The sequence below is a fragment of the Bombyx mori genome, chromosome 12 (genome assembly GCF_030269925.1).
Source record: "Bombyx mori chromosome 12, ASM3026992v2".
Classification (NCBI taxonomy): Eukaryota; Metazoa; Arthropoda; class Insecta; order Lepidoptera; family Bombycidae; genus Bombyx; species Bombyx mori.
Genome location: NC_085118.1, coordinates 11764117 through 11789981, shown reverse-complemented (window position 1 = coordinate 11789981; position 25865 = coordinate 11764117). Strand labels below are relative to the sequence as shown.

The 25865-nt window shown below is 35.2% G+C and overlaps 1 protein-coding gene and 1 long non-coding RNA gene across 2 annotated transcripts in view; both read right to left on the bottom strand.

Moving 5' to 3' along the window:
- LOC101743174 (hemicentin-1) overlaps positions 1-13921 on the bottom strand; it is a 97128-nt gene extending 83207 nt beyond the window's left edge. The window contains exon 1 of the mRNA XM_012690683.4: positions 13534-13921. Within this exon, the coding sequence (XP_012546137.1) occupies positions 13534-13582 (49 nt within the window). The 5' untranslated portion in view covers positions 13583-13921. The remainder of the gene's footprint in view (positions 1-13533) is intronic.
- Positions 9502-10668, bottom strand: LOC134199902 (uncharacterized). Its single transcript, XR_009974566.1, has 2 exons — positions 10150-10668; positions 9502-9855 (listed from the first exon to the last, which is right to left on the bottom strand). It is a non-coding gene; the product is annotated as an uncharacterized LOC134199902 (long non-coding RNA).
- Positions 13922-25865: the final 11944 nt, after the last annotated feature.

The window sequence follows — 25865 nt, the reverse complement described above, 5'->3', positions numbered from 1 at the left end:
AATAATATTTAATTGGCTAACGAAAGCACTATTAAAACAAAACTGAGATTAAGCCGTAAAAGTAGTTTTAATTACGACTCGTGAAAACCGGAGAAAATGTTTTAATGGACATTTTGCTTTTAATTCGATATTTTTATGAAATATTCAAGCGAAAAAAGTTAATTATAATTTATTAACTTTAACTATCTAGATGAATATTACAACGATATATTTAGTTAAGCTTCAGGTGTTATGGAAACAGGTTTACGCTAGTCGTGGACGTGATTAAAACTACTTTTATGATTTAATTTAGCATTTAATAGTGTCACTGCATGTTATTTCCGAACGTTTTTATCGTAACATGATTAAACTGTAAAATGGGTTTTAATTATTTTGGTTCTTGCCAATTACTCCATGGTTCGCCCCGTTGGTAGCATAAAATAAATTTCAATATACTATGACGAGATTTTCATTTAAAAAATAAACCGTATGTATACAGAGGTCTCAATATAAGATAAATTATTTAAAAATTTAATTATTTGTTATGGGAAATTTGGTAGAAGTTATGTAGGTAGGTATGTACATACATAATAATGTGTGTGTATATTTTGATTTATTTCAATCCGATTTTCGTTATCCAGTGTCGGTTAGCAAACACAAACATCAAAAATTTGCATTCAAACGTAATTATAGTAGGCAAATAAATAAACAAGAAAAACTACGAAGCCGTAGTAGTTCTGACGTAAATATGCGCATATTTAATGCATAATACGTTCGTGTTTAATATAATGAGGCAAAATAATAATTATCACAACGTAACTGTGATCTGTTAATTACATTAATGTTTTCATAACGATTTATTTGGGAAAGTTGTTATTAGTCGAGGTAATACAGGTCCATGGGGATACCACGGCGAAGACCGTTGTGATCCCTGTCAACTCCCACGATTCTTGGCGATAATTTTTACGTATATGTGATTACGTTAAGGGACTTGCAAGTGTTACGATTCGGACAAAATTCACTTTATCTATAATCTATTAAAATTGACTCATTACTGCATAGTTATATATGAGTCGACTATTATTATCAAAGCCGGCAATCTGACTTTTGGACAATTATTGGTAAATCAGAAAAACGAATTATTGACTTTGTATTCCATTGGCAGTCACAAAACTCTTCGAAACGACATCTTAGATAAATAACAGGTTAACTATTAACCTTTATTTAATGGTTTAATAAAGGTTAATAGTTAACCTGTTATTTAATGCAGGTTTTGAACCGTATTCTTTGAAGGAGACGATTATATTCAAATCAATCTGTATTGACATATCAATAACATTTTTTTGTCCAAATGCACAGATTGCCACCTTTGATAATAGACGACTCATATGACATTTTCGTGTAACCGTAAATGATCGGACAAAAGACAATAAATCGATAATATCGACGCTATATCTCGCTTTTACTGAATCGTCGCGTTTATTATACATATTATAATGAAAACGCACGGGAAATTGATTTTCCATCTGTTCGTGAATATATGAGTTTCGTGAGAACCATCTGTAGTACGTAATAACTTCTTTTTTTTTTTTTTTAGATATAAACTTTCTTTTCGGATGTCAATGCTTATTAGATTTACCGGGACATTAGCGGTGAATGAAATGCTAAAATCTGTGAGCGCGTTCCGAAGTACCTAGTCTTCTTTTCCTGTTTAGCGAATAACTGTTGCAACTATACTGCGACCTTAGAACATATATCTCAAGGTAGGTGGCGGCATTTACGTTGTAGATGTCTAAGGACTTCGGTTTACCGCTTAACAGCAGGTGGGCCGTGAGCTCGTCCACCCACATAAGCAATTAAAAAAAAAGATTTGGAACAAAGTGCCCATCAAGCGACTCAAATTCGTGATTAACGTGTAAATTGGTCCGAGTGGATGCGTAGAACAACAAAGTATAAGTTGACAGAGACCGGAAATGCGGAGTGGAGTACAGAGTTCGTAAAATATATTTTATCTATTATTCTCTTGTAACTTTCGTAAATCCTAGATTTAATTAATATTAGTTTATCGGTTCAATATCGTGTATTTTACTCTCATTATATTATTTTCAATTACAACAACAGCTACTTATTCGCGCTTCATTCATTCGCCATTTCACTATTCGCGGATTAAAAAAAAAGCGTCCCAATTCCTTTATTTGCAGTTAATGATTTCTTTATTCGCAGATCTAATCGATACATACACAATACACTTTAATAAAAAGGAATCCAATATGTACATATGTAGGTATCCAACGCGCTTTTCCATATTCACGGTTCCTGTATATTTACGGAATATATATCCCGCGAATAGGCTTGTACTCTATATATACTTTTTCAATCAATAAACGTTAACTTGAATTTCTACACCAATGACACGGTATCTCCATTTGCAACATACATAAAATATTAACCTCATAAGTTTGATATAGCAAATTAGTATATATTCAAACATAATTATATCACCCTCTTAGGTACATATAAATTTCGCTGTCATCTGACATAACTTCAGGAAGCTAATGTCTACCGTTCAAAACTGATTACTGAAGTTTAAAGTTCAGATCATCAAAGTGATCATATTTGCGACGAAGACGAACCTGTTAAAGTATAACCAAGTTTAAGCTGGTTACCTGCGTAATGAAAGCTAACATACATTTTCAAATTTGATACGATTTTGTTGCCTACGGTGTGTTTATGTCATCGTTTATCTACCATAAATTTTCTACCATTATCTACCGTAAATTTATATCATCTGTGGAAATGTTCTTAGTTGTCATAAACTTTATTATTAAGTCTTACTAAAGAGCATGATCAAATGTAAAACAATGTGCTCCGTTAAATCTAGGACTGTTTAGTAGCTTCACGTTATTTTAGTTACAACGACTAAAAAGTTATATATTTTGAGAAAACGCAGAGAAATTCCACTGAGTTTCTCGCCCGATCTTCTCAGCGGGTCGCGGTTTCGATGCGGTGGTAGTTTCTGCGAAGTACTTACAGTTCTTGCTAGGGCTAGTGTTAGCAAATTCTCTGAGGTTGAGCCTGTGAGCTCACCTACCCGTCCGCGCGTAGCTGGAATAGTCCCTTTGGCTCTTAGTGAATGGGTACGGAAAAAAAATCGTTTTAAAATTACGTAGCATTTTTTTAAACGGGTGCGTAATAACATCCCTTGTGGCGAAAAATCTGCATGAACTTTTTTTTATTATTTACAGCAATCTGTCGGTGCTTTTAGCGTATTGCTTTTATGCATATAATATATTTCTGTTATTTGACAACTAGAACTGTCCCTAATTATATGTTAGTTACCGGTACTGTGGGTACATATATCCATGATTAGGAACTAAGATTTTTTTTAAAGGAAAATTTGTTGAAAAATGATGGTTTATGGACCAGAAAGTGTAATTCTAATATTTACGTGGAAAATTCGAATTTATTTGTTTCAACTCAAATAAGTTGTAAGCATACTTGTTAATTGTGAAAATAAATGACCCAAATACCAGCTTATAAAAAGTTAGATGGAAGATTTCAGTTTGTCATAGACATCCAAATAATTATTCTTTTCCCCAGTGTTTGATGATGGATAATTTAATTAACACGTTCATGAAACCTTATAAACCACTGCCGTAATTAAACAACCATTTTGGGCCTCCAAAATACTGTAAAAATATTATTTTGAAACGAAACTCGTTAGTTATACATATCGTCTTTTCGCATTAAAAGTGTACAATTTCCAAAAATATTTGAAATTGAGTTAATATGCGAAATCATTTGGTGTCACCAGTATTTTTCTCATAAATACTATCAAAAGAGCGTAGTTTAGTTATAGTTTTTTTTTTCTTTAGTTTACCTATGTTTTGACTACTATTACAAAATTAATACATATTTTTATCTTACTGTCAAATACAGATAATGTAACTGGTAAAAAATAAAAAAATAATGTTGCAAAGATGATTAATATTAAAAATATCACATGTTAAACCTTTAAAACACTCTCCTGTAAAATTAGTAAGTTTTGAGATTATACAGTTTTAATGCAAGAAGACGTTATAATAACTGTAATTCTCCTTAGCAGAAGTCTCTTGTAATACTTATTAGTTGAAGTACGAATGCAGAGTTTTTAAGCGAATTATTTCCAGAGAACAGCTGTGTTAGATTTTTTACCATCTGTTGGGAATGCAAATATTAAAAATAGCATTATATTAATTAATTAATGTCCTGATTAAGCACTTAATTAGATTAGAACAACGCGAATCGGTGCTGCCAATCACCCTTAGACTAGGGGTCCGTGCAATATAACGTCAAAATAACGGCTATCGATCAAATCTTCATTTAACCACCATTTTACTGGTGGTAGAACCTCCTGTGAGTCCGCACGGGTAGATACCACCACCCCGCCTATTCCTGCCGTGAAGCAGTAATGCGTTTCGGTTTGAAGGGTGGGGTAGCCGTTGTAACTATACTGAGACCTAAGAACTTATATCTCAAGGCGCATTTACGTTGTAGATGTCTGTCACTTAACACCGGGTGGGCTGTGAGCTCGTCTACCCACCCAAGCAATAAAAAAACACCATCATAATAATAATTATCGAGTCGTCCACAACACAGAAAAATATCGTGTGTCATTACGTAAAATACAGATTGTTATCGCTGGCATTTATCAACTCAACTGACTACCACTACCGTAAATAAATTACTACGTAAATTCTCCGTGAACAAGAAATATTTCGATTCGTGATTTACGTAAATTAGATTTAATATACATACACTCAAGGATATCAAAAAAACATCTAAAATGAAATTAACTTCCAACTTATAATAGGATCGAGACCTTTGAGGATTAAACGTATCGCTAATAAACGTTTTTATTTCTTAAGAAAAGCAATTTAATTCAGATAAAACAAGTTTAATTTCGCTTAGTTTTGTAATCTAATTTCTTTTATCCTCCGGTAAACGAATCATTCGAAACAAATCAAAGTGATTACTTTTAACGAGAACGAAAAGTTTCCTTACTTACCTGTGGTTTAAACAACTTTTAACAAATTCCATATCTCAATTTGCATTAGGTACTCATTTCTATCTTTTACCATACAATCATATTAATCTATTTATTAATACGCGAAGGAAAAACTTTGTATCCCTTTTTACGAAAATTGCGCGGACTGAGGAGTATGAAATTTTCCACACTTATAGAGATTATAGAGAAGAAGTGCACAATGCTAATATATTTTTTAAATAATGCATAAAATATACATTAAATCAATAAAGAAAACATTACACACACTACTATGTATTTGACACACACACGCATGCATACTATTTATTCTCAAACTTTTCTTTGCAGTCTGCCAGTTATAGTCTGTCAAATTGAGAATAGATTAAATACTGTTTTCTCTTTATTAATATTTGTCTAAAGTATAGTCTTGACGAAATCTGTGATTAAAGAAGTATAATAGTCTTTGAAAATAGAATCATAATAGTGTACAAACTTAAAATTTTAATTAATTATAGTCGAATTTCGACTACTGCGGGACCACTAGTAAGAATTGATTTATGAAAAATAACAAAACGACCCAATTTTTTTGTTCTGATAAACAAAAAATAATTAAGCTGTATTTTAAAATATCGAGTTCAACAAATTCTAGCCATACTTTTCATATCGCCACTTTTTAATCACAGTTCTTTAAGTTTTAATGAATTCCAAAATTACCATCCACTCCTAACAATGATTTACATTTCAGAACGGATAATTTCAGTTCGGGATACACATTAAATATTTGCGGTCCAAATTACGAATTTACAGTTCTTAATAATCACATGTCCGATAATCGTATCCATAAATACTTTAGGACATACCCTGTATTTATTATTATTATATAAATTGAAGAATAAATATTCATGATGCTAATTGACGTTCAGTTTTGAGTGAAACCACGTCCGCAGTCTAAATCTGATGCAAATTTCATACTAAAATAGAAACTTGGTCTCTGAGGAGACGCGGCATCAGCACTGATTGTAAAGCTTTGTATTTAAAGTCCAGCTCGAGCGACGAACGTTTTCATCGGTAATATATTCGCTTTTATTTTTTCATTTCCTTTATATATTTACAACTACCTTCCCATCTTCCATCTTGTAATATCCTTAGTTGGTTTTCCTACTTAACTTCCTGTAGGACTCCTCCGTGCAATGATTACGTGTTCCGGTTGGAACGGTGAGTGTTCTAAACTGAGATTACCCTCAATATCTGAATCTCAATGATGGACTATGGACTTAATACCTCACATACTTACTTAATACATAAAACATCTCACATGTTATTGACCACTAAAATGTATTAGTTATTCGGAATGTATACATAAAAACAATACATTTACAGTTCCAATCAGTATTAGGTATAATAAGGACATAATGAGCATACCATATACACGGAGGGAGCATAAGAACCCGAAGTATAACAAACCTTATTATCGATTGTATTAGGCAACGAGACATGTATCGCCCGGGGCCCTAATGGTATTATTATATTGATAATGCTATTGCTTTCCCGAAGCTATAAATTCAACGTAAATATTAAGGTATCGAGTAATTTATGTTACCTAACGTTATGATATTCTGGGAAACGTTCTCAAGCTCCTTAATGTAACAGTTTATATCGATAAAAGTTTAATTATTATAGAAACTATTATCGATTCGTTACACGTCCGACACCATCACTAGTTTGCTTCATCAAAGAACCCCTCGATGCTGCTGCGGTTTACGATACGAATATGTATCGTCGGTGTACATTAAGCCAATTAATTCGTCAATTTTAGTATAATGGCACTTACGATTTATTCATGGAGGCTATATCGATCGATAGTACCCGTTCAACTTTTATGAAAATTTGAAAGAACATAATACATTGTTTTGTTTGGTTTGTTGTTTTAACTTCTGTTTACCACTAACGGGAAATGTAATGGACAATTAATTCCAACTGATTTAGCTAACTATAATTTATATTAGTGATGATAATAGAACTCTGCTCAGAGTGCTCTGAGGAATTGTTCGAGATGATACCGGCATCTCGTTTTTACCATCGCACCGCCCGCCACCGGAGTAGAGTTCATCCATACTACCTGGAGCCACCGCGATCTTTCTTGCCACGTACCATCCGGCTATAGAATTAGCTCCCCTCCACGGTGTTTCCCGAGCGCTATGACAGGTTCTTCTTCAAACGAGGCTTGTGGAGAGTATTAAGCGGTACGCAGCGGCTTGGCTCTGCCCCTGGCATTGCTGAAGTCCATGGGCGACAGTAACCACTCAACTATTAAATCAGTCTTACAGTTCAATGTCTAATGATGCAGTATATTTGAAAGAAATATAAAACTAGCGACTGAAATTAAGTGTTTTATCATAACGGTACCATTCGCGACGTACGTGTGCTTTACGGCCTCCATTAAAATCAGCATAGCCTCGGTTCGCTGTACTAATTATACGAGTGATATAATATGTATTATGACGCCTGATTCTAACAACATGGATTTAGTGAAAAGGCTATTTGAAATACATACGATTCGGACACGTCAGATTGAGATAGGATTGTTCGGGATATGTGTAGAAAGATTTATATTTCTAACTAGCTGACCCGGCAGACTTCGTAGTGCCTCAATCGATAAATAAAAGACAAAAGCTTTTGTATAAAATAAACTTAAAACGTATTTTTGTAAGTTTTAATGACTATGGAAAGACGTTCCTTACTACAACATGCAAATTTATTTGAAATATTGAAAACAATCGATCCAGAAGGACATCATAATATGAGTTACGAAAAGAACAAGCGCACGGCCCATCTGGTGTTAACTGGTGACCAGAACCCACAGGCATCAGCAACGTAAATGCCGCTACCTACTTTGAGTTCTAGGTCTCAGTTCTAGATTACAAAGGCTGAAGTTAATACTTCGCGGCAGGGTGGTGGTACCTATCCGTGTGAGTTAAGAAGACGCCCTACCACCAATACTATTATGGTTAAAAGCGACGAATATACTCAGGAAATAAACTCAGCGAGCAAGCCTGTGGCAGAATAGCTAGTAAGCAAAATATACATATTTAGGGATGTCTGTCAAAGATGCATTATTCTCTTTAACCCCCACTCGGAATATATTTTTACAGGATCTTTGCGTGTTTTGGAAGAAGGTTTGACATACGATGTAGCAGTAACATGACCTTACACTTGCGCTCACTTGAAGGATCTGAATAGACTTTAAAATAAAATTTCGCATTAGCAATTTTTCTTTGAATCCAAAACAAAATCAGGTAAATGACAACATCATGATGTGTGCCCGTGTGCAACTACTTACTTTACAATGAATTTGACCTTGAAATGATCTAAAAATATTATTAATTATGTCGATGACTCTAATCAGTATGGTCTAGAAATAAGATGCAGAAATCGAGCAAGTAATGACTAAGCTTTTCAAGAGTATGATCATTCTCTGTAGATTAATCGATTCTGCACCCATCTATCCCGTTTCTAACTTATCTATATCCTTCTGTGCGGAACTGATATTCATAAAAACCATGGGGCAATGAATATCAATGGAAAAAACTATAAATTTGTATTGTAAGCCTGCACCGGGTAAGTACCACAATCCTGCTCATTTCCGCGGCGAAGTCACCCTATGATCCAGTTCGCAAGCTGGAAAAGCTTTTAAGTATACAATATTGAAACTTCAACCTCATGTCTCAAGGTGGGTCACGGCATTCACGAGAGCGTGCACAATGCAAATTTAACAATTTTCGCTTTGAACTGCTACAGCTTATAACCCAAGGCTAACTACAACGAAATAAGAGTAAACAAAAGATTATGATCAACCTTCATTATTAGAAGATTGCACTTACAGAAGATGAACGTTCAGAGGTCATTCACCAGCATAATCATCGTGTGATGGAAGAATGATATCGTCATTTGTGAGCGTAGTAACTGTGTCGCTAACAGACACGCTCGCTGCGAATTGTTAGTTACGATGAAATGCTGACGTGGGCTCAATAAGTAAAAGATAAATAATTAACTACGTTTTTTTTTTTCTTCTTTTTTTTTCGAAATAAATTCGATTCGTTCGAATGCGGATGACGGATATAAGAAAACGTCACGGATCAGGACAGTTACAAATGAGTAATAAGAACCCTTTTGATGAACGATCCCGGAGATCTGACGAGTAATAATGAATTACGTAGAATTATATCCAGTAATGACAGAAAGGGACTATTGTCGCCAGTAAAGGCTGATTTTATTATCGAAGCATCCAAAAAAATAGATCGATGAAGAAAGAGGTAAAGGCTGACCGAGATCTGGGAACTTAATTGTATGTAGTTCTTATAAGATAATATTTGCTTATAACAAAATTTGTCGTGAGTACGGTTATTTTGGAAAAATTTAACTAGCATCACACCAATTTAGAATCTAAACGGAATCTTTTATTAACAATGGCCTTCATCGCCAAGTGACAATTCAAGTGTATTTCAGTTTTCTTTATTCATTTAACAATGTTTTTAACCTTTTAATTTGATGAATAATTGTTTTATTATTTTAGCAGTTTCGTAACGGTGTTTAAATATTGTCTTTATTTTGGAAACAAAAGCTTCGAAATCATGAACAAACGAATTTGTTTTTTATTAACAAATTAAAACTGTTACAGTATAGGATTTTGTTGTGTGACTTCAATGAAACTGTAGCGTTATTTATTTCAAGCATTCAATAGCCTTTTCTCCTCTCATCATTTTTAGCATAAACCTTTAAATTTTACTGTTTAAACATTGATTTTAAAAGCAATATTACCAGTTTGTTTAATTAATGATTTTCGCGAACATCTGAAAACCAAATACACATATCATAGGTATAAAAATACCTATACACCTACATAATATGGTAACAAACACAAATGCAGAGTAAATCTCTTAGATAGCGTAAGAATTTTGGCTACCGAACTAGAGAAATTCTATACTTTGAGATCCAATACGATGTATGGGTGAATCCTATTAATTTATTGCGAAGTACATATTATTATGTATATGAGAAACTTAATATCAAAAAAAATATGTTTAACTTTTATTATAACTTTAGTATAAAGATAGAATGAATGTCAACATAAATCAGTAGTTTACCTGTAATTTTTTGTCATTATTGTGGTTTTGTTCCACGCACCGTGACATGATGGGGTCACTCAGTGGCAAAGGAGGTCTGAGACAATCAGTCTCATGCAAGCGGAAGCCACCATCGCTCGAAATAAAGAAAACGAGGTTCGTGTCAGTTCGTGTGAACTCAACCACGACAATGCGACCGTTGGGAATAACACGTTATATTCATAAACTAGAGACCGTATTTTTTTTTTCTTCAGCGAGATTTTCTTATTCTCGTGTAAGTGTCGTTAGTCAAACCGTGTCTCGAATCTCAGATCCAATGTGATAATATGATAGGGTGAGAATCATAGATAATGCGGTTAATAGTAATAATTAACAGATAGCGTTAGTAAAAAATAGAAAAAAGCTATATATATAATTTTGGACAGTCCATAGTAAAATGCCAAACGTTATTAGAAATACTTCGTTCATTAGATATTACTAGAGGCCCCCAGTTGTCGAAATTCGACTATAATCAATTGGAATTGTAAGTTTATATACTTCTATAATCACAAATTTCGCCAAGGCTACACTATAAAAAAAAATTACTGACAAACAATATTTAATCTATTCTCAATTTGACCACAGATGTCAAGAACAAAAGTTTGACAATACCTAAATAGTATGCATGCGTGTGTGCGTCAAATACATGGTATGTAGTGTGTGTAATGTTTTCTTTATTGATTTAATGTATCTTTTATGCATTATTTAAAAAAAAAATTAGCATTGTGCACTTCTTCTCTATATTCTCTATGAGTGTGGAAAATTTCATATTCCTCCGTCTGCGCAATTTTCGTAAAAAGGGATACAAAGTTTTTGCTTCACGTATTAATATATAGTACTATGTATAATACTTAAATATTTATTTGAAGCTCTAGAATGAAAGCAGAACAGTCCAACATTATACCATAACAGAATGTAAAAGGTTAAAAAAATATTGTATTACAAGGATATTATCGGTTGTATTATAATATTATTTTAAATATTAATATGTACTGTTAATTACTTTTGTTACTTTATTTTTAAAATTTTATATGAGTATGAATAAATTTCAATTAACGACTATCGGTTACATCTACAAGTCGATTTAATACAAACTAAATTTTTAGTCAAATCGTAAACTCCTTCCTTTTTATATTTTGTTGCTTAATTTCGTATATTTTTCCCTGGTTCCTTTTCGTTCTTAATATTCAACAATGCAATTCACCGGAAGTAATTATTATTTATACTTTGATTACCATTTCAAAGAAATTACAAATGACAGAAAAAAAACACCAGTATTCTGGTGGTATATTCTTTCATAATTCTTAAGGGTGAGGGATTCGGATTTCCGCGAATTTATGTAGAGGATAAGGGCAGCTTTGCGCAAAAGGTAGTCCTGATATTCTAGCAAGAGGGTCTCGGCCGCTAACAATTGAAACAATAAAGGAAAAGGCGTCTCTGAACCGGACAATCCCTTAGCAGGATATTGTTTTATTCGCTCCGAGGCAGGGCCGTAAATATTTAAAAGATTACTGCCGGAAAGTACGGAAGCACTGGATGACCCCCTAAAATCCCACAGGGCCGATTTCACGATCTTTATATAAATCGTCAAATAATTTACAATATTAAACAAATTTAATGTGTTTTTTTAAATTAAAACTCAGACATACATTTATTATAATTAGTCGCTTCAACTGATTTCATTGATTAAAAATGTTAGTACCGAGACAAGTATTCGAAATATTGAAATGTTATAATATTAATTATTTTATTTTGTTTTATTTTTATTGATATACAGATCGCGATACAGCTCACGACTTATCTGGTATTCAGTGAATTCCTACTTTAAACCTAAGGTGATGTAGAATTGAAATAACTGGTACCTACCATCCATAACTTTGATATCGGAACGCAAACCATACAGAATATTGGTAGGTACCAAACCATACGGATTTAAAATAATATCGAATAATAAATATTTGTTTCATTTCGTTATCAACGTTAAGTAGGCCCACTGAGTTTCTCGCCGGATCTTCTAAGTTGGTCGCGTTTCCGATCCGGTGGTAGATTCTGCGAAGCACGGCTCTTACTAGGGTTCCTGTTAGCAACGTCGTCAGGTTTGAGCCCCGTGAGCTCACAATACTAGTTAAGGTTACGCTGAAATAGCCTCGCAAGGCTCTTATCTTACGATAGGAAAAAAAAAAGTTAAATAGCATGGTCTCTATTTTGTGATGCGTGTACGAAATGATAACTTATTCCACATCTCACAGAATTCAATCTCGTTTAAAACTAATCAACTGCGTGGAGTAATGTAAACTCAAAACTCTGGAGCTAGAGGGTCTGAGAGCCAGATAACTTTGTAAGCGTATAGACTTACTCCATCCCGAGCGTTCGGTCGCCACCGCAACGCACACCTGCATCGAACCAAACCGGTTTCTATAAACATGATTTCACTCTCTCAGCGCGCCATTGGCGTTGCCTAATTTACGCATTCAAGCTTGAGATCCAACTTATTTATTTTTATTAGTTTTATCTTGGGGCTTCTTAAAATAATCAACCGATGCATTTATGTAACACGTGACCCTTTATAGGATAGAATTTAAAATTATTAGTACCCTACATGTAGGCGTACCACAATTCTCGGCTAAAATATATATCTGAATACGATTTCTCAACTTCTTTACTAGCTTTCGAATTGAAAAAATCGAATGATGAATGCAAACCGAGTAATTGTAAATCATCCTGCAAATATACAGCTAATACCAACACTACTTAACTCAAGCTCTGAATACCAAATCTAATACTAATATTTATGAGATAATAAATTTCCTAGGACTCAGACTGGTTAAACGTCAAACGTAAAATTGCAATCCATAAAAGCTTTGGAAGCCTAATCTCTCAAAAATAAAGTTCCCTCAAGCCTAAAACACCTTCCTTAAATATAGACTAAGCATAGCCCGTGGTTCTACTCGCAATAAAATTCGAATAAATTGTTGTTACCTTACATTTTTGCAACGGTTTAATAAGTTTCGTAATGGCATACGTAGAAAGTTAAAATTTTAACTCAATGTAGCAAAAAATACAACTAGATAGATATTGAGAAACGACAAACATATTTAGTTAAAATTTTAACTTATGAGACACACGACGATAAGATTATATCTCAATGTTCTTTCGTTTTTGTGTAGGTACTTACTTTTAACAATGGGAAATGTTACCCTATTGTGTTCTTAACTCGAGTTATCCTCAGAGAACAGTGTACCCACATAGCTATGGTATCACCATTGTAACGACGGTGCACCTTTACACACAAGCAAACAGGCGAACTGTTGATACAACGGACGCTGTGTGAAGTGACTCAGAAACTAAATAGGTAGCTCCGCTTACCTGTGCAAATCAGCAGTAAAGTCAACGGTGAAAGCCGATCGGACTTCATGTTGGTGATCCAAGCAACTTTCTAGCAGTCGTTCGTAAAAAAATTCAATCTTAAGCGCCCATCTTGCAACACTGGTTTTTGAGATTATATGCTTAACTCCAACTTAACTGTCATGCATTGTAAACTCACTCGCACAATAGTATTAAATATTCACTTTCAAAACTTTTTCACGAAGTTAATTTAGTTTAAAACTGAATAAATTGACACGTTCCAACTTTGTAAACTTCGTAAAACAATCTCATTTTCCAATCCTCAGTGTAAACTTTGAATGTAAACGCGATCGTTCTGTTACGGAGCGCCAGACACGTTATACACGAGCGACGGTTAACCCAAGGCTAACACGTCGTTCCGAGCAACAAAACGCCACGCGTGAAAGAGACGAACTTACTTTCGTCTCGCTCTCTTGCTAAAGTTTACGTTGTCTTGTCCGGGAATGAAGTGGCAACAACGCGCTACCGGTAACGTATGGCGAGTTTTTCACCAGAGGGCGACTCTAAATTAAAATTCTACGCCAGTTCAAGCAACAGAGAAACGCAGCTGAAATCTAACTCAAGTTTAATTTTAATTTTTATTATGACTTATAATTCTTGAAAGTTCTTTCACGAAAGTTCAATTTAACGAATCCTGCTAAACAAGCTGTCAAAAATGAGGACACTGACCCTAAGTTATCATTTTGACAGTTTATTGAACGTTAATTTAAATGTAGACTGTGAACATTAATATAATTAATTGATTTAAAAATGGTAGGAAACGAAAAGTATTATTTCATGTAATGTTTTGCTATTTGATTTTACTCAAGGCAATGTTAATCAAGAATTCTGATTTAAAAAGTAACTGATTCTGCACGCATCGAAGATTGCAATCGAACCCTTTCCAGTTATTGTACATATATATGTATTCAGTACCAGCCGTACCCGCCCGCTTCGCTGGGCATTTAAAATTAACATTATTATTTATTATCATTAGTATTAGGGAGTCCAACACTCATACATATGTTAGCCTATCCATTAAGTACATGTATTTTCTACATGGATACCAAGTTTCAAGTCAATCGGATGCATGGTTCAGTAGTTACAACGGAACATCCGTAAAAACCACTGTAGATTTATACCTATTCTTGCCATAAATACTGAGACAAAGGAAAAAAAATGTCTATTGCAAATAATATTTATTACTTGTACAGTGTGTTAGTTTAATACATAAATATAAAACAATTTAAAGTATAAAAAGCTTATTCGAAGTGGTCTCCATTGGCTGCAATACAGTCCTTTAAACGTTGAGGCCAGTTACACCCACCCGCGCGGACTCACAAGAGGTCCTACCACCAGTAAAAAATAATAAAAAATATCTATTACCTGCTCTTAATTAAACTTTTCATTTAGGTGAATACATACAGACTAATCGATATCAAAATAACAGAATAATCTACCAACGATTACAATAATAACAAAATAAATTAATAACTCAAAATTAGCTTATTTTCGTTATTGAAAAAAGTCTTGCTCTGTTATATTATTATATTATATGTACAAATGTATCCGGAACCCTTAAAAGAAAACAAGATTTCAAATAATTTTCTATCGGCTCAATTAATGTTTGATGGTTATTGCAGTCCATAGACATCACAACGCAGAGGGATGCCCCCTATCTTGAGATAATAAGAGAAGGGAGTCTCAACTGTACTGCTTTTTATGATTCCTAGTTGGTAGACGAGCTAACGGCCCACCTGTCGTTAAGTGGTCACCGGAGCCCACAGACATCAACCATGTTAATGCCGCCTACCAATCTGAGACACGAGTTTTAAGACTCAGTTTTTACAGTACAACGGATGCTCCACCCTTCAAACTGAACCGCATTATTGCTTCACGGCAGAAATAGGCAATATGGCAGCACATACCCATTCCGACTCGCAAGACGTCCTACCATCAGTAAGATATATACATATTATTATTGTAGTATATTATTATATACTAAGTATAGTAAGATATATACACCTTAATAATATAATTGAAGTCCCAATTTTGTAATTTCCGCATTTCATTTTGATTCTGAGCATTACACGAAAACCAGTTTTGTTATTAGTTTTTCAAAGGAAAAAATAATGAGATTTGTTGCTAAAGAATATAATATTTTTACTGTAAAAAAACTTACATATAAATTACCTTTAAGGGCTCATTCATTAACTTTGATAATATTTAGTACGCTTAATTTTTGAGCCGAACCACAAATCCAGGCGGCGTATATAAAAGATCAAAAGAAAATTTCACGAATAACCCTGAAAGTTTGGGTTTGTTTATTTACTTAGGTTTTCTAACAAAAGATATACACAGCACAATTATTTAAAAAAAAAAAAAATTATAATAAAGATTCTTAGCATGTGTACTGCCTAGATTACATTAAAACACAGAATTCATAATAATTCAACTACGCTAACACCAATTAAGGCTAGAGTTAAACTTTGCTATACAGAATTCGCACCGGTAGGTACGGTTCCTGTATAATTCTGTGAAATATTAGGAGGTTGCTGCTTAGAGGGTGGGAAAGCCGTTTTATGATTCAATTGATTTCGACCTCATGTGTCAAAGTAGACGACAGTATTAGAGTTCACAAATAGTCTCTGGCAAACACTTAAAGTTACATACATGCGGGCTTATCGCGATGAACTGATGTTCAAGTTTAAGCATATGTTTCTAAATTCAGTCTACTTCTGCCGTGTAGTAATCAGTTCCGGTTTGAAAACAGCCATTGACCACTGTAATTAGACCTTACGGAGCCATTGGTGCCTGAAGACTGCGGTAAACTCTGTTTAAAGTACACTCTCATGCTCGGAATTGTCCTATCATCACCTATCACTGGAGAGGAATTCTGAAGCCGCTATACTCATCCACGGTGCGTTTAGATTACGTACATTCCGGCTCTGGAATAAGAATCTTCCACGAATCAATCAGACCATTCCACGAGGTTTCCCAACTTTATGACATATCTTCCTTCAAATCTCTAGTCGGCCATTTTAGCTCTAAAATACACACATTAGAGAATGGTTTTTTAAATCTAGGAATTTAAGCAAACAGAGAAGATACCAGAGAAGAGAGAAAATAGATTTTTTTTCTCAACACGCCAAAAGTCAATTTGGGGCCGGATTTACGTAGATATATCGAGATATTTTTTTCCTAACTAAGCTGATAGCCTTGAGAGGCTATTTCAGCGTAACCTTAACTAATAGGTGAGCTCACGGGACTCAAACTGGAGTGATGCTAACACTGACCCTAGCAAGAGCAGTGCTTCGCATAATCTACCACCGGATCGGGAACGCGATCCACTGAGAAGATCCGGCGAGAAAGTCAGTGGGCTGTGTCTGTGGGTTAATTCGCTCGTCGAGCCCTTCGTCGCAAGCGACGGGTTCGACGAGGATGGTGACCGGTGCTTGTGGTACCTAAAAGCACCGTTAATGGATCGGGATGATCCGTAAAGACGTGTTTTGGGCGACGTCGACTGTTTACCACAGCGGCCATGACAAGAGGGTTTTTATGTCGTGTATATCGAGATGTTACGCAAAACTTCTTCACGAGCTTGGCAACTCTTACCAATGCTTTTAATTTACATTGATGGTAGCACCTGTTTCTTATATTTTGTGTTTATATTTTTCGTGTTCGCTTGGAGTTCATATTTTGTGAAGTCATAATGTAACGTAAGCTTAGTTGTGCCGACACATGGATCATTTTCTTGCCACTAAAAATTCTAGAACATACATTGCATGCTAAAATACTATTGAGAATCAAATATCATGATTAAGAGATACCTACTAGGTACATATTTTCCTTTTCGGTAAACGGTATCCTTCGAGTGTATACCTACGGATATATGATATGACGATGAATTGCTCGATTCCACTTTCACTATTTGCGAATGATGAAATGAAAGACAAATGGCGGAACTGGCGATTGCCGATAAACATTCTTGGATTATTTCCTGTGTACAATATTTTATTTCTTATTGTTCGGGAAAACTTGTGCAAGAGCTTGAGCTCAGGGGAGTTAATGTTACTACTTTCTACCTGACGGGGTGATCCACTGTCATAAACTAAGATTAGTTTCAAAGTAACATTACAATAGTCGCTGAATCATCTGGACTATTGCTATCTGGGTTATTGCCTCTATGAGTGAGCAATATAAAAGTAGAGAATCCAACAAAATAACAAGTATGTTATGGTAATGGTGAGCATATTTTGGGCTCGCACAGATAGGTATCGCTATCCTACCTACTCATGGGGCGAACCCTTCGTGTTTTCTAATTTGAAGAAAAGGACCATTACATAGAATTGAGATATGATAAAGCGAGCGTCCCGGAAATGGTATTTCAAGTCGTAAACTGCACATAACGTTCAAGTGAAATATCGATTCTAAGAAAGAAATAAGTTCCAAAGTAAATAATTTCTGCAGTAACAGCTGTTGTTGTTGAAATTAGTAATTCATTCGGCACGGGTTAAGTTTCGCATAAGTTTATTTATTTAATCAGTCGAAATCTAACTACGATCGGAGTAAGTTGCGTACTTGCTTCAAATGATAACGAGTCCTAGTTTCAAAGATAGGAAAGGTCTACAAATTTGCAACTGAGATGTCAATCGCGACATTCGTTCGACGGGATTCACGTATGAGGGTAGCGAAGTACCTTAAAACCAGGAGGGCTATTCAAATGCCTTACTGTTTTCCCTACTTAATTGATAGCCTAAGGGGTTATCCCAATTATGCATGATAGGTGAACTCACGAGGCTCAACCTGAGTGGACTTGTTAACACTAACCCTAGCAAGAGCCTTCACTGAATCTACCATCGGATCCGATTTGCGACCCTATGCTAAATACGTAACGGGTTTAATTCTAATTTGTTGTTGTGATGAACGACACCTTTCTACTCGAATAGTAAATAGCCGTGCGATAGGTGAAGAGGGAAAACTGGGTAGGCAGCAACCGGGACATATCATTAATGTATAGACTAAATAATAACGGGGAGAGAGCTAAGTCTTGTGGGGCTTTGACCGAGATTTTACGGAGAAGAGAGCAGGTTATTTTAGTTGACACCGAAACGAAGCGGCAAGAAGTCTCGTATGATGAGCACGAAACTGTCTGGTACTCCCACGTTGTACAGTTGTTTACAATTTCTACTATTTATAGGAATATTAAATGATTGATTTTGATTGTGAGATGTACTGGCGACGGTGAGATCACAGATCGCGTACTCCTATCTTGTCATTAACACTTTGACTACGAGACCAGCTTAAGGGACTTTCAGCGAGGGCACATGAGGTCTTTTCGAGGAAAGATTGGACTTCTTTACAGTGCGTATGAGACTTGAAAGACCTAAGACAGACAGAAGACAAAAGTTCGTTTTTGACGTATAACGCAGTCAACGTGTTAAAATTTTTCATGATATTATCCTTCATTAATAAAAAGGGCTGTTACTTGTACACTGAAACGTTTTCAACCATTAGTAAAGGAATTTTTCGTCAATCATTAGCGAGGTCAAGAACTCCCAACATCTTTGTAATTCAAGCGTATTCAAGTACGGATCCTTCGCTCTCGTCGTTAACAAACACTCGCCAAATCCGACCTTTTACTCTTTCTCTTTTACAGCTTTTGATCTTAGATTTAAGACGAAATTGCTACATCCACTGCCTTACATTACAAAGATTCATCAACGCGAACTGAAATGAAATATTCATAATCTTAATAAATAATTGATAAAACGAGAGGAAAAATAAAATGGAAGACGCACCTTGAAGATTTCGCGTCAACGATTACATTTAAATTCTGAAACAATTTTCTGTAAGTAAATAACAGGCCACGGTAATGAAAATCCGTGATTTTTTTATATTATTTAACAGTTACTGTATCCCATTTCAAACTTTAAAGAAAAAGTAGATACAGAGAGAATTCTTAACGATATTCAAAATAGCAATGAAATAAAATTAATACAGAATAATATTCTCGGTAGGATCGGTTCGGATTACGCTTTGAAATGAATGTAGCCTTGAGAAGGATGATGTACTGTGACTTGCGTGATCCAGATCCAAAAAAAATCCAAAAGTGATTACGAGTATAAGTGATCTCCATCCGTTGTCCTATCTGTCTACCTTAAAGGCAATTAAAAAATCGGCCACTATATGGTAAACGTAGGCAATAATCCTATCGTGTCCACGATTATTGTTAGTTTTATAAAAGGCCACATGTACTGACAGGTCCAGTCGCTTGGCCAAGTTCGACTACTCAGTCGGTCGCATTTTAAAGTGTTGTGATAAAGATTGGGCTTCTAATAAATCCAAAATTCACAGACCGCCATTCATTTCATTAACACTTGAAAGCGCGTTACAGAAAGCAATGTCTGAAGTTTCTTCAGTACAATCGTTTAATATTTAACTAAGAATATTTATGTAAGACTTTCAAAATACTAGTTTTTTTTTGTCCAACATCTTCTTTCGTATTACATATCCTCTTTACCGTGTTTTCGCGCTGACGTTACCTGCACAAGAGCACGCTTAAACCCGGCACTGGCAAGCTTTCCGCAGATTTAAACTTTGTGAAATAGGTGTAGTGAAATTGGATGCTTTTTTTCTTCTTATCCTTAACTAAAATAATGATTATTTGCAGTTGCAGATGCAGATTGTCAATGCACCTGGATCTTGACTGACTATTTTACTGCATGTAAAGAAATCGTGACAATAGTCGTGAGATCCTTTGCGAATTTGTCTAAGGATGAGCGCAGTGTTTCGAGGTAGTATGGAATAATTCTGCATCAAGCGAATGATGCGATGATAAAATGGAGGTAATGGGAAACAAATCGTCAAAGTACAAATATATCACCGTATACTTAGGGTTCCAAACGATCCGTGAGAATGGTATTATCGACAATCTGAACTGCCCACCTTGGGACATGAGTTCGAAGTGTCAGTTTTGCAGTATAACGACTGCCCTAACTTTCAAACCGCACGGCAAAAATAGGCAGGAGATGGTAGATATAAGTCAAGGTAAATATAGCTTTTTGTATTAAAATCGTTTTAATGATTTTTCCTGAATACTGCTTTCTTACTAATTGTATCCCAGAATATTTGTGAAGTTAGGTACTGGTTTTTTTTATTATCTTCTCTTGATAATGATATCTTGATATTGACTGAATACGTCCATGGGCGACGGCAACCATTCACCGTCAGGTGGGCCGTATGCCCGTCTACCTACAAGGGCAATAAAAAAAACTGACTAACTACTTATTGCCTCTTTCTGCTAAGAAACGGTCATGCGTGCCATAACATTCATCGGATTTGGAACACTTTGTTATGTTGAATTCTTGAAAGCTCCCAAATATTTTTCAGTAATCTTATAGGTATTATGAATTACTTATTAGCTCACAGATTATTAGTAATTATTAAATTGACTTATTTAAAAACAACAATAAGAAGTGACAGCCTTGATAATTATTTTCATGTTTCCATTATACGGAAACATGGTAATATTATTCATGAGCAAATTGAATATCTTTTAACAGGCTTCTTGACGTTAATGTTAAATTTATCCGTAATGTTTTGATCAGAATGTAGAAATATCGAAATAAAGAAACAAATTTAAAAAATATATTACATTGAATATCAGAAACGAAAAGCAGCCAAAACAAGTTATCAGACGTAAATCTTGAAATTCGCGAAGGAATGATTCGTTCCTATTATATAATAGAAGTGAGACCACGTGAACTCATTGGGAGTTCAAAGCAACTAAATCTCGACATTAGATTTATATGTTGTTGATTTACCAAACATCGCTTCGATACAACACAATGTAAATGTGGCACTTAACAACATCGGCATAGTCACGTATACTAAGATACTGGTTGCGGGAAAAACGACAAAGGGATGATTTTAGAACACCAGCAGCCCAATATAGGTAGACTTGGTATATCAGTTTAATCTTTATTTATTCTTTAATCTATCCTTAATCTATAGACAGTTTAATCTTTATTTGAAACTTGTGTAATGCAAGCTTATCATGAAAATACCGTTGGTCTGATGTAGGTTATTGCAAATTTCCAATATTCTGTGATAGCTACCGCTACATGTTTTATCTTGTAGGCCATGATGGTGGTGTGAGTAATACACAAAGCTTATTCAACACATCTAATAAATGTCACACTCAGATAAGTTTAGACAAAAGTGGTATAACCATGAAGACATGAATTGAAGAAGAAATGAAGAAATGAATTCGCTGTAGGAAATAGAAATAAGTTAGTTCCCACTGGTACTTTGGGAAGGAGACGGAAATTAAAGAAATGATACTGCTAATACATATATGTAGTTACGTTAATAAAGTAGCAGTAGGTAGAGATGTACCGAGCTTCGTACCCGGATTCCCCCGATGAATTGGAGCATTATTAACGTACGACACTCTGATTACGCTCATAGCTTTGTTGGTTCGGTAATTAAAAACGTTAACGGGGTCGGGGTTCGGTTTCCCGGGTGAAGTACTTGCTCTTATGTATGTGTTCGCCTAAAAGCCTATAGCGTAAGAGAAAACGTACGCTAGAAGCTTTGAAATGTCGGACGATTATTGTTTATTGATCGCAAACATATTCGCGAAAATGAAAGTGACATTTTCGGGACAACAAGAACGCCGAAGCAAAGAAATATTTGGCCGAATAAATGACGCTCTATTGTGATTTAATTATTGTCTTTTATTATCAATTAATCATATTAACGGTAAAGAAAAAACAACCTATCTTTTGACGTTCATTATTACCAGAGATTTTTTTAGCAACTTACAAGAACAAGGCACTCGTTACTGTAATTCAATCCAAATTTCTGATACAAAACATTGGATGATCAAATTGAGAGTACTCGCTTGTTTATTTCTGCAGATAAAAAAATGTCTTATCTCATTAAGTTTGCGGTAACGTAGCTAGTAATATTCAGGAAAGTCTAATTAAATCCCGGTGTTTTATTTATTGGTTTGCAAGAGTAGACGAATGAAGATCAAATTCAAGAGACCCTTTTTTTGCTAAACATTTCTTAAGGACAATGGGTTAGCAGCGTAAGATTCGATTCGCGAAGCTTGGATTACGAGCCGCTTTTTTTTCTATCTAATGATCTAGAGGGGTCATACTAGATTCATCGGGCGAATAGGAAAGCTCTAACCTGTGGACGTTACAGTAGCCCTAGCAAAAACAGTGCTTCGATAGATCCGGTGACATAGTCACGCTGTAGAGTCAGAAACTGAACAGAATAATATCGCGTTTGTTAGTCACATATCGACCATGGGTATGCCACTAGAGCCATATTACCTAAAACAACTAAAAAGACTGTTTTTGAGATTATGAAAATTATAACATCCGAAGATAGCAGGATTTGAATGAAACTGTTCAACTAGGTAGGATTACTAAAAATATTATCAGGCTCTTATTATTGTAGATGACTAGAAAATTTCATGGGTTTTTAGTGATTAAAAGAGCTTCTAGACAGAATGCAGTCACCCAATTTGAAATATCCCGTGTCTCATTTAATCGTTTCTAGAATTGCCTAGCTTCTATCGGTTGCAGCTTATCTAATACCCAGAATCATCTGTCTAATTTTTTTTGAGGCAGGGGCGAACCTCATACATAAGGTTTCCGCGCTTAGAGGTCGCGCGGTGTCCGTGGGTCTTGACGATCCGCAGATGTTAGGAGCGGACGGCATACCCAAGTAAGTTTTTAGCCTCTACCCACCAAACGATTTCCCTTGCACTCTCTAACGCGACGTCCGATCTCCACCCGAGGTTAGAACCGGGGCAAAGTAGAGGGGCTTCTAATGTCAACTAGTCTAATGTCAAATGTTTTTGGAACAAAGTTCCTTATGGGACTATGCGGAAGGGTACCCTTACCGGGAAAAAACGTCCGTGACGTAAGATTTTTTTCTATTTAGTTTGTTATCGACAGATGTCGCTGCACGTATGTAAATTCAATAATTCCTGAATCGCGGTGACGAGCTGTTACATAGTTGATAGATGTTCTCGTATTTCTCTTTCTAAATCATACTTACCTGGCGTAGAGGGATACCGTGATCATGCAGGCGGTTCCCCCAGGGCGAGGCTGCTCCATTGCACTGCGGAGTGGATGACCCTTGCGATTATTTTTATTTTTATCAATAAAAAAATCATAAATAGAAAATGTATACCCGAATAATTATTTTCTTTATACCTCGAATAGAATTTAAAATTAATATTTTTATAATATGCAACTTCGTTCCTATTCTGTGTCCCACGATACTACACATCTTTTTTTATAAAACCGATTGGACTATAGTTAATACTACCATAATTTTTTTATCGAATTCAATCGTTGCCACCTCGAATCCTATGAAGCATTCGAAACGTCGGATATTATACATATAATGTAACGATAAGCGGAAGATTAAACCGTGTATCTAGTTTTAATTATGTCAACGACTCACAAAAACCGAAGAAGTTCGTTAAACTTATATTTGATATTTTTAACATACATTTTATCCACTGTGCTCATTCAAACAACAATTATCCCTCCTACGTTTCCGAGGGACGTTCTTCTTGAAATAAGGTTTAAAAAGAGGAAAAGGTAGCTAAAAACTCGACTGTACACCACCAGATGAGTTCTATGCCTATTTACCTTCTAAGGCAAAAAAAAAAACAATGCTATCATAATAAGTATTAGGACAAATATTTTCAACTGACTGATTTTATAAGTTCTTATTCCCGAAGAAAAAGCTGAAGGTTTCTTAATTTATAATAATCAAAATTTAAAGTAACGTCGCCCTAATCTCCATTGACGATTCGTCTTAATTGAATTGAGACAAAACTGAAACGGAATATCGTTGGAGCTAATCGGAGAGAGAATTCGCTAAATCAGATTACTATGCGGTGTACAGCTAGACTCCTGTCAGCTGGGACCTATGTCAAAATTAATTAACTTCGTCGGTCTGCACTCACACGTACACTGAATACGTAATAAATCAAATTTGTATAATTGAGAGAACTTACATTGAACTGGAAGATAGTATCAAACTAAACGTGTCGTCCATTAGCGACCCTTTGACATATGTTTTTTTGTGGGACGGCTCTAATCTAGATAACATTACGTAAAAATAATTTCAGTGATTATCTCTATCTTCTTTCGTTCGTCTTTACTCTGTAGTATCGTAAAGGTTATCAAATTTAGGATTGATGTTACAAAGCTAACAAGAATAGAACGAACGCACAATGAAAGCGTGTTCGTTACTGGTCTTATTAAATAAAAATATCCATTGTAAAATTGTTAAGGTTATATTAACAATTTCAGTACCATTTACAGAGGCCGGTTTGGTTTGTGTTTAAATTGGGCTGTTGTAAATTTTGGATAATTAAGTGTTTTGATGTAATTCGTACACAGCCCAACCACAGGAAATGAACCAAACAAAATTAACAGAGACTCCGCCAACAGACCTCGAGCATTGATAACTTAAATAAAAGGGTCAAAAACTCTTAAACGCAATATACAAAATACATTTCGTCAGTTTGTTGAAATTGAGGGCACAGAATTGTGGCTTCGACATTTCATTAGACGTTTTGCGACAATAAAATTATTCTGTTGAATTCATATTAAAGTAAAGATTGCAAGTGTTAGGCATTTTTATTAATTCAGGAAATGGAAGAGATAAATGTGTTTTCGAGGTGCTGTGTGACCATCTTCTTCTTTTCTGAATGGACATCTTCATTTCTTAAGGTCGTATCTAGTTTGACGGCTGCTCTTTTTTTCCCCTGTATAATCGTTGTTAGCTGTACGGTTTATAAGGCGTAGTAAAGATGCTAACTGCCCTTTATAAATGAAACAAGTTAGTTCCGATTTTACTCCGTATATTGTCACAAGTGTCTGACGTGACTACTTATGGCCCGTCAATGAGATCAAGAGCTCAACTTAAGGGAATTGCTAACACTGATCCTAATAACAGTAGTGCTTCGCTGAAACTACCACCGGATCGGAATTGCGACCTACGGAGAAAATCCGGCGAGAAACTCACTGGGTTGTGTCTATGGGCTAGTTCACACGCTGAACTCATTGCCGAGTTCGACGAGGACGGTGATTGGTTCTTGATGAGCCTAAATGTTAATGTGTTTACGGGACGTGTGAGCGAGGGTATGCAATTTTTTTAGAGAGTCACCGAGAAAAGGCCAAGTCCATAAAGAATTATACTGACATAAGAGGTAACGATATCGTATTTCTTAATCATTTTTTTGGAAACGTCAATTTAGAGACCTAAAGCTA